The 10,059-nt window shown below is 49.2% G+C and overlaps 2 protein-coding genes across 7 annotated transcripts in view; both read left to right on the forward strand.

Moving 5' to 3' along the window:
• Positions 1-3,879, forward strand: part of AURKB (aurora kinase B) — an 8,263-nt gene extending 4,384 nt beyond the window's left edge. For 4 of the 6 annotated variants that reach the window (XM_006151747.3, XM_006151750.3, XM_006151749.3 and 1 more), the window contains exons 3-9: positions 1,117-1,219; positions 1,326-1,377; positions 1,616-1,807; positions 2,080-2,218; positions 2,339-2,487; positions 3,244-3,418; positions 3,575-3,879. In XM_006151747.3, coding sequence (XP_006151809.1) covers positions 1,117-1,219; positions 1,326-1,377; positions 1,616-1,807; positions 2,080-2,218; positions 2,339-2,487; positions 3,244-3,418; positions 3,575-3,748 — 984 coding nt within the window. In that variant the 3' untranslated portion in view covers positions 3,749-3,879. Of the gene's footprint in view, positions 1-1,116; positions 1,220-1,325; positions 1,378-1,615; positions 1,808-2,079; positions 2,221-2,330; positions 2,488-3,243; positions 3,419-3,574 lie in introns of those variants that run through there. The other 2 variants (XM_027773133.1, XM_014589054.2) reach the window with 2 other exon arrangements.
• Positions 3,880-8,754: 4,875 nt separating this feature from the next.
• The window catches only part of BORCS6 (BLOC-1 related complex subunit 6), a 3,022-nt gene continuing 1,717 nt past the window's right edge, over positions 8,755-10,059 (forward strand). The window contains exons 1-2 of the mRNA XM_006151890.2: positions 8,755-8,785; positions 9,847-9,947. Of these exons, the coding sequence (XP_006151952.1) occupies positions 8,755-8,785; positions 9,847-9,947 (132 nt within the window). The remainder of the gene's footprint in view (positions 8,786-9,846; positions 9,948-10,059) is intronic.

A 10,059-nucleotide genomic window follows, 5' to 3' on the forward strand; every position in this document is an offset into this window, starting at 1 on the left:
GCCGCAGTCCCTTCTCCTCCATTCTCTGGGGATCTTGGGCACGCATGCACACGATCCTGGCATGAGATTAAGCCACCAAGTCCAGGACTTGAACTGTAGTCGACTACATAGGAGTCCAGTTACATAGCCATTACACCATCTGCTTGTCCCCCCCTTTTTTTAAAGAATTATTTATTTAATTCCATTTGTTATTATTATTTTTTAATTTGACCAGAGAGAAAGGGAAAGTGAGAAAGCAAGCCACCAGGTCCAGGACTCAAACTGTGGTTGGCCATGTGGGAATCCAGAGCTTTAGACCCCGTACCACATGCTGGCTCCCAAACTGGGAATCTTGCCATATGGGTCATCCTCACAGAGTAGTACAATTAACTGCTGGGCCACCATCTACCTCCTAAACTGAACTTTCTAGGAGGCTCTGAAAATATTTCTCTGTTAAAATTCCTTGAGTTGCAGATATTCATCCAGCCAGCCTTCTATTGCCCCCTGGGTTGGGGGGCGCTGGGTGAGTGAGTGTGATATTATGGACAGGACTGTGCAGATTGGCTAGCTTTATGCCCAAGAAGGTGAAACGGGCCAGGGACAAAGGGATTAAATGAACTGTTTTGGGGTGAGTCTTTTCTCCCTTATCTCAGGCCAACTTAAATATTGATTAATAATCTAGTTTAAGGGACCAGCAGATGGCATAATGGTTATGTCGCTGGATTCCCATGTAGTCGACCAAGGTTTGAGTCCCACACCCAGCATCTTAAAACTCATACCAGGTGTGTGTGCTTGTGTGCCATGATCCTGAGGAGAATGGAGGAGAAGGGACTGCAGCATGGCCATCCCCCTCCCCAGGGGGGGTGATTTCTCACTTTCTATCTCTCTGTCTCTTTGTCTCTGATGAGTGCATGCATCCTATAGCAAAAATCTCTCTAAAAAAATAATAATGTTAATATGGGACTATGAGCAGAGTCTTGGGACTAGGGAGCAAAACTGCAGTGTCCGTGTTTCTCTTTGAACTGGGGTGGGAGGATGAGTGGCTCTGTAACAAGTAGCCGAAATGCTGCTAGCAGCACATTCCAGTGTGGTGGCTGGGACAATGGCACCCTCAGAGCTACCTCTGCCTCTTCTCAGACACCGTCTGGCCTGAACATCCTGCCCCAGAGAGTCCTCCGGAAGGAACCAACCACCCCATCTGCACTTGTCCTCATGAGCCGCTCCAATACCCAGCCGCTAGGTAACAGAAACCAGGGGAGGGACTGGCCTGAGGGGACTAAAGTCTATGGGGGTGGGTAGGGATGAGAATTGCAAAGGTGAGTGTCAACTTACCTTTCTCCCCTTAGCGGCCCCTGGCCAGAAAGTGGTGGAGAACAGCAATGGGACCCCCAACTTCATGTAAGTTCCTCCAGCCTTAGGTGGAGATGAGGGAGGGGGCACCCAGTGAAAGGAAATGGCAGAGGCAAAACCTCAGGGCAGGAGGAGCAGGGATGGGGGCAAGAACGCCTGGTTCATCCTCAACTCCCTCCAAGAGAAAGGGGGCTGAGGGCAGGATGGGGTGAGGGAGCAGGAGAAATCAGACCCTCAGACCCCCGCCAGTCCAGCGCCCAGTGGCTGGCCTCTGCATTCCATTCAGGCGGACCTTCACAATCGACGACTTTGAGATTGGGCGTCCTCTCGGCAAAGGCAAATTTGGAAATGTATACTTGGCTCGGGAGAAGAAAAGTCGTTTCATCGTGGCGCTCAAGGTCCTCTTCAAGTCTCAGATAGAGAAGGAGGGCGTGGAGCACCAGCTGCGCAGGGAGATCGAAATCCAGGCCCACCTGCAGTACGGCCTGCCCTCTGAGCCCCTCTATGCCCTCACCCCGATTCCTTGTTCAACCCCACTAGGTTGTTGTCTCCACCGCTGTGGCCAGTGAGCCCTATTTAGTTCTTACACCAGGAACTGGGAGCTGTCCCAGTTCCAGCACCACTCGCAGCCCTGGTGGCCCTGGCTGGCCCACAGCCACCCGCATTAGCCCCATATGTGCCCTGTCATCTTTCCCTGCTCCTTTATTGCCAAAGTGCAGCCTGCAGAGCCTCCTCTGTCTCTCCCCCCAGGCATCCCAACATCCTGCGTCTCTACAACTATTTTTATGACCGGAAGAGGATCTATTTGATTCTGGAATATGCCCCCCGGGGAGAGCTTTATAAGGAGCTACAGAAGAGCCGCACTTTTGACGAGCAGCGAACTGCCACGGTAGGTCAGGTTGGGTGAGCCCCGGGGACACCAGCAAGGAGCTCGGGATTAGGGGTGCAGTGCTTATGGCTGGAGAGCTGTCCTTGTCCTTGTCTGACTGTCTGTGCTTGGCCCTCCCAGATCATGGAGGAGTTGGCAGATGCTCTGATGTACTGCCATGGGAAAAAGGTGATTCACAGAGACATAAAACCAGAGAATCTGCTCCTGGGGCTCCAGGGAGAGCTCAAGATCGCTGACTTCGGTTGGTCTGTGCACGCCCCCTCCCTCAGGTATGGTGACTAAGGATGTTGGTCCTGGGCATAGGGCTGGGACATTCAAATCTTGTCCAGAGACATTGGTGTTTGTCCTCATGTAAATCAGATACAACAATATCTTTACAAAAACAGATGGCTGACAGTTCTCTCATCCACATTTTCTTTTTTTTTTTTTTTGGAGAGGTTTTCGCTATAGGGCGCATGCGCTCGCCAGGAAGACAGAGACAGAGAGATAGAAAGCAAGAAATCACCTTCCAGGGGGGATGGTCATGCCGCAATCCCTTCTCCTCCATTCTCCTCTCGGGATCTTGGGCACGCACGCACAAGCGCCCGGCCTGAGTTTAAGCCACCGGGTCTGGGACTTGAACCGCGGTTGACTACCTTCTCTGTCTCTCCTTTGGGGGTTTTAGCCATTCCCAGTGTTTTTCTCAAGCCACTGGGTCCAGGACTCAAACCATGTAGTCACCACGTGGGATCCAATAGACTTAATCACCATGCCCTGGCTGCCCACCCCCTATTTCATTGTAATGGCTTCCTAGCACTGCGCAGTAGAGATGAAACCTGATTTAAGCAGAACATGCTTGACCAGCGTTAGAGAGGTGTCCAATTTTTCCTTTAATTCCAAGATGAATGTTGCCCTGGTGGACCTGCCTGGGTGGAACACTCTCCTGGTACATCCCGAGGTCTCTCGTCTCCTTGCTGGCAGACAGCAGGGAACAGAGAGGCAGGCTGTCCCTGGGACTCCCCACCCACTCCCCTCATTCCACACAGGAGGAAGACAATGTGTGGCACCCTGGACTACCTGCCCCCAGAAATGATAGAGGGGCGCACACACAACGAGAAGGTGGATCTGTGGTGCATTGGAGTACTCTGCTACGAACTGCTGGTGGGGAACCCACCCTTCGAGAGTGCTTCACACAACGAGACCTATCGGCGCATCGTCAAGGTGGGAGGGCTGTAGAGGCTGGGGGGCTCTGAGGGGCAGGGGACAGTGTGTCTGCAGAGCCCTCCGTTACTCTCCGAAGAGAATGGGAAGTCAAGGGCAAATGCAGCCAGGGTGAAACTAAGGCAATCCTTTCTCCTGCTTCCTCCACATCTGCAGGTGGACCTGAAGTTTCCCCCTTCCGTGCCCACAGGAGCCCAGGACCTCATCTCCAAGCTGCTCAAACACAACCCCTCAGAACGGCTGGCCCTGGCCCAGGTCTCAGCGCACCCCTGGGTCCGGGCCCACTCTCGAAGGGTGCTCCCTCCCTCTGCCCCTCAGTCTGTCCCCTGATTGTTCCTGCCATTTACTCCGTTGTGTCTATTTGTATGTCTGTGTATGTGTTGGGGGAAGGAGGGGTCCTGGCCCATACCCTTATCTGTCTCTACCTCCTTTTTATTTAATAAAGGTTGAAGCTTTTTGTACTGATGAGTATAGAAGTTTCTAGGTGTAGGTTTTGCTGCGAAGGAGTCTGTGCCCTGGAGGATGGAGGCTTGCCTGCCCTGCATGGTGGAGTGGGCTCTGCATCACTGCCACTGGTCATACCTCTTCTCAGCCCCTGGCTGTACCCATCCCCGTTTTCCCCTGCTCTGACTCTCAGAGCCTTGGGGTACTGGGAGACCTGAGCTCCCCCACACCGCACCTGCACACCAGCCACTTGGTGGCTTAAATACCAGAAATTTGTTCTCTCAAAGTTTTTGGGTACCAAGGCTTGAAACTGAAGTGTCAGCAGTGTCAACACTCCCTTCCAAGGTTCCAGGGACCCTTCCAAGGCTCCAAGGGAAAATCCTTTTTGTTTTTAAGTGATTTTTGCTATAGGATGCGTGCACTCACCAGAGAAACAGAGAGAGACAGAGATAGCGAGAAATCAACCCACAGGGGAGGCCATGCCGCAATCTGCCGTTCTCCTGGGATCTTGGGTATGCACACATGTGAGCCTCGCGTGTGTTAAGTCACTGGGTCTGGGATTTGAACTGTGGTCCACCATGTGAGAATCCAGCAACATAACCACTATGCCATCTGCTGACTCTAGATCATTGTGTTTTATTGCTGTGCCACCATCTAGTCCCAGTATGTTGCCTGTTTTTTTGCTTTTTGTTTTTCAACTTTACAAGAAGACATTAGTACTCATCAGAGAGGGAGGAGAGAGATGGGAAAAGCATTCCCTATGGGGAATGGTCAGCTAAAATCCCTTCATTTTTCCATCCTGTTGGAATTTGGGGCACACACATTTCTCTTGTTTTTTTTTTTTTTTTTTTTTTTTTGGAGAGATTTTCACTGTAGGGCGCGTGCGCTTGCCAGACAGACAGAGAGAGACATAGAGACAGAAAGCGAAAAATCACCCCCCAGGGGGGATGGTCACGCCGCAATCCCTTCTCCTCCATTCTCCTCTCAGGATCTTGGGCACGCACGCACACACGCCCGGTGTGAGTTTCAAGCCACCGGGTCCAGGACGCGAACTGCGGTCGACTACGTGGGAGTCCAGCGACATAGCCATTACGCTAACTGCTGGTTCCCCCCTTGTTTTGGTTTTTAGAGGTTTTTGCCAAGGGTGCATGTGTTCACCAAAGAGAAAGAGATAGAGACACTCAGAGGGAAGGTGAGAAACCACTCCTCTCCAGGGGGGATGGCTACACTCAATTCCTTCTTCATTCTCCTCCTGGGATCTTGGGTACACACACATACGTACTTGGTGTGATTTTCAAGCCACCAGGTCCAGGACTCAAACCATGGTCGGCCATGTGGCAATCCAGCAACATAACCAGTACACCATGTGCTGGCCCCACATCTGCATTGTATTTCAAGTTGTTGGGTCCAGGACGAATCACAGTTGGTCATGTGGGATCCAGCTGCCTTAACCACTAGACCACAGGCTGGCCCCCCCAATATGTCTTTTAATTTTCTTTTTGCTGGATCATTATTCTTATCAACATACAAACATTTACTATCACAAATATATATTCTCTTGGGGCCAGCAGGTGGCATGATGGTTAAGGATGTTGGACTCCCACATGACCAACTATGGTTTGAGTTCTGGACCTGGAGGCTTTCTCCCCCCACCCCTCTGGTCAAATTAAAATAAAGTTAAGTAAAACAATTCTTTAAAATATATATGTATATATATTCTCTTGACCCCACATCTTCTAACTATTTCCCAATTTCTTTGCTTCTCAGGAGTTTTGTCTACACTGACTTCCTCACTTCTCATTTACTGTGACCTCTGTCTTTCCTTATCACCTGCCCCTCAGGAGCCAAAACTGCTCCAGCTAAACCTGATGGACCTAGTCTGACCTCACCGTCCAGCCACAGTCAACATGGGTGATCTTTTCCAGAAATACCTCCCTCCCTACCTTCTACCTCCAGGGAACAGTACTATTTCATTTTCATCCTGATGGAGCTCACTAATTGCTTCCTCTTAGTCCCTCAAGCTGAGTGGTCCCTGATGGTGAACTCAGAGGGCTTCTATGTTGGATTTGTTGGATTCTCTTCTTCTCCATCCACACTCATTGATGTCATTCCATGCCATGGCTTTTTTTTTTTTTTTGAGGTTTTCGCTATAGGGCGCATGTGCTCGCCAGACAGAGAGAGAGACAGAGAGACAGAAAGCGAGAAATCACCCCCCAGGGGGGATGGCCACACCACAATCCCTTCTCCATTCTCCTCTCGGGATCTTAGGCATGCACGCACGGTGTGAGTTTTAAGCCACTGGATCTGGGACGCGAACTGCTGTCGAATACATGGGAGTCCAGTGACATAGCCATTACGCTAACTGCTGGTTCCCATCCATGCCATGGCTTTTAAAAAATTATTCATTTAGGGACCAGCAGGTGACATGGTGGTTAAGGCACTGGACACTCCCACATGGCTGACCACAGTTTGAGTCCCAGACCTAGTGGCTTATTTTCTCTCTCTCTCTCGTTAAATTAAAAAAAGAAAAAAAAGTGAATGAATAAGTAAAATTAAATAATTCTTTAAAAAATTATTCATTTAATTTTTAGTTTGCTATAGGGCATGTGCACTGACTGGAGAGAGATAGAGAAACAGAGAGAGAAGGTGAGAAAGCACCCCTCACAGGGAATGATCATGCCACAATCCCTTCTCCTCTTGAAATTTTGGGCATGCACATGGCCCTGCGTGTTTCTCAGGCTGCCAGTCCATGCATGTAGACTGTACATCTAACCACCATAACCACCACACCAGCAGCTGGCTCCTTCTGCCTGCTTTGAGCAATGGAAAGAGTCTGCTTGACCACTCTGAAATACTGAGAGACATTGTCTCCTCACAGTGAAAATTCCAAGTAGCCAGAGCAAATGCCATTTAATGCAATGCAAAAGCCTGACATGCTTCTACATCCCACATAAACCCTGCATTCCATCCTACATCTTATTCAACAAATGCCCTACTCAAGCCCAGCAAGAACTCATAGCCTGTGTCCAGGGCTATGAGGAGTTGACATTCTTCTAAGAAAAGATATGGAAGTGCTGAGTCCATCTGACTAGGGCATTTGTTTAGGGAAACGAATTTGGGGGAAAACCAGCTTTTACTACTCAAATTTAAAAAGAAAGAAGTCAGGGCAGCAAAGTGATGTGGTTAAGGCAACTGGATTCCACATGGATGACGATGTAGTTCAAGTCCTAGATCCAGCAGCTTAGAAAAGATGCTGGGTGTGTATGTGTGTGTATGCATGCCCAAAATCCCAAAAAGAGAGTGAAAATGGGATTTTGGCCCAGTCATTCGCCCAGGAGAGTGCTTTCTCACTTTCTCTGGAGACTATATGTGTCCTATAGGGAATTAAAATTAAAAAAAAAAAAAAGGAAAAATAAAAGGGACCAGCAAATGACATAAATGGCATAATGGTTACATTGCTGGACTCTCACATAGTCAACCACAGTTTGAGCCCTGGACCCAGCAACTTAAAACTCATGGTGGGCAGGTGTGCATACATGCCCAAAATCCCAAGAGGAGAATGGAGGAGAAAGGATTGTGGTGTGTCCATGCTCCCTGGGGAGTGATTTCTTACTTCCTGTCTTGCTCTTTCTTTCTGTCTCTCTGGCAAGTACAAGTGCCCTAGCAAAAATTTCTCATAAAAAAAAAAAGCAATTGTGGGGTGTGCAGGTGGCATGGTGGTTAAGGTGCTGGACTCCCACATGGCTGACCATAGTTCGAGTCCCAGACCTGGCAGCTTGTGGAGGGTGGGGGGATAAATGTGGGGCAAGGAACCAAATCACAGGAGGGTAAAGGGAGGCTTGCCTTAGGTTGGCACAGGAATTCAAATGTTTCCAGAACTCATGCTTCTCCATCTTTTGTCTCTGGTTCTCTTTACTTACCAGCCTCGTTTTCTTCTCTATAGTGTTCTTGTCCTGGAAGATGGACAAGCTGATACCCAGTTTGAAATTCCAAAGAAGGGGAAATCATTTTACACTTTCCACAGATCAAAAATAAAGTAATGGGGCCAGCAGGTTGCATAGTGGTTAAGGGCACTGGATTCCCACATGCCTGATTGCAGTTCGAGTCCCAGACCTAGTGGCTTGTGTTCTCACTTTCCCTTTCTCTCTGTCTCTCTGGTCAAATTAAAATAATAATAATTATAATAAGAAATGGAATTAAATAAATAAATCTTTGAAATAATACATATTTTTAAAAATAATAAAGTACTGGGGAGAACCTTTACCCATCATACCTTGGGTCATGTGCCTTTCCCTGAGCCAATCTGCAGTCAGGATAAAATACTGGTCTTGTCTGGAGGCTGTCACTTCACCAACACCTGATGGAGTGGTGGGCGAATAGCTTCCCCTATACGAAGACTGCTGGGTGGCCCAACACTGCTCACTACAACCTATAAGCTAGAAAGTCTCCACATGCCCAGTTTGTGTTGCCATCATACTAGGCTGAGCCACCATAACCTCATACTTAAACTGTTTCCTCACTGGCCTGCCTGTCCCCTCTTGTCTCCCTGAAACATTTTCCACACAGTCAGCTTGGAATCACAGTCCCCAAATGTGAATCCCATTGCATCACTCTCTTCCTGTGCCCGGCTTACCATTCTCAAAGGCAATTCTCTCATTTTCTAAGGAAAAGTTACCCAGTCCAAATATATATTTTTTTGTTTTATAGAGCAGAGGAATGCCTAGGGTTTTATCAAGCTGTACATGACTATAAAATACAGGCAGTTGGCCATTGTGGACTCCTCAGGCCTAGTGAAGAAGTAAACTATTATCATCAGAGTTAACTGGCTAGAACCTTGGACCTGGGGAGCAGGAGAGGGGTGCTTGAAGGAGCTTGCTCCTCTGAACGCTGGTATGATGCTGCTCAAGTCATCTTCCTATCCAAGTAAGAACCACCACATCCTCTGTCAGCTAAAAAGTATTAGCATATTGTTTTTGTTAAATAGGAATGTCTCAGGACTTTAGCTATGTGTTGTAATTTACAACCTTCCATGATGCACCACTGCACTTAAATTTCAATTCCTAACAAGAACTATGAGGCCCTAAAATGTGGAGGCCCCTGCGCCTACTTCTTCAGCCTCAAGGCTCCAAATCCTCGGCTAGGTCATTTTTAATTCCAATGTCTCCCAATCCCCACCTTTATTCCTTGAATATCAGCCTTTTTTTTGGGGGGAGTCTGAGTCTTGGCCTCAAGTCATTCTTCCCTCTGCTTGGAAGGTGGCTGGCTCTTTCTAGTTCTTTTCAATTAAAATTCTTCCCATCGAAGCCTTCCCCAATTCCGTATCAAAACGAATGCCTGCCCAGTAGGTCTCAATCACACTTCCCTATACAGTGCTTATCAAAATCTGTAATTATTCATCTATTGTATATTTTACCTCGTGGTAAAATCACACACCATCTTCCAAGGGGAGAGACTCGTAACGTGGAGGGGGAAGGAGACAGAAAACAGAGTGGCAGAAACACAGGACAGCCCATCGGCCCGAGGCGCTGCCCACAGTGAGTGGCTCTGGGCAGTTCGACCACTAGGTCTGTCAACCGAAGACACGGGACAAACCATTCATGCTCTGCTGAGAATTCTGGTTTCATCCTCTTTCGTCAACAACGTGCAGTTCAAATCCGATGGTCCACGCAGCATATGCTATTTCCATCCCAAGAACCTCTCTAGGAACTCTACTGGGTATTTGCTAAGTAATAATTGTGGGTGGGACAATTACCGGCCGGGAGTCTGAGTCCCGCCCCCAGGGACTCTGATATTTCGAGACCGTGTTCTTTAAGATAGGCCCCCTCAACTCTCCGAAAGGGCGGGATGACAAGCGCAGCTGTCCCCTCCTTCTAGCCACCCTCCGGCTCTCACGTGTGCTCAGCCGTCCAATAGCAGCTCTTCTTCCGGGACTTCCTGGTCTTCAAGACCAATCAAAGTGTTTTTCCTGTCCTTACCATTGTCAGCCTGCTGCCAATACGCGCGCCTCTACCAACGCCCCTTAAAGGCGCCGCAGCCGCCTTCGGAGCCTGGGCGACCAATTCCCGGGTTCCGGCCCCCACCCGCAGTATGGAGTCGTCTCGGGGGCGGCCCGGGCCCGAGGCGGACCTTCTGGCTCTCGCGGAACAACAGGCCGCGATCTTTGGCTGGCCGGCCGGCCCAACCGCCCGCGAGGAGGC

This window comes from Tupaia chinensis, unplaced genomic scaffold (assembly GCF_000334495.1).
Source record: "Tupaia chinensis unplaced genomic scaffold, TupChi_1.0 Scaffold000330_1, whole genome shotgun sequence".
NCBI classification, from domain to species: domain Eukaryota; kingdom Metazoa; phylum Chordata; class Mammalia; order Scandentia; family Tupaiidae; genus Tupaia; species Tupaia belangeri.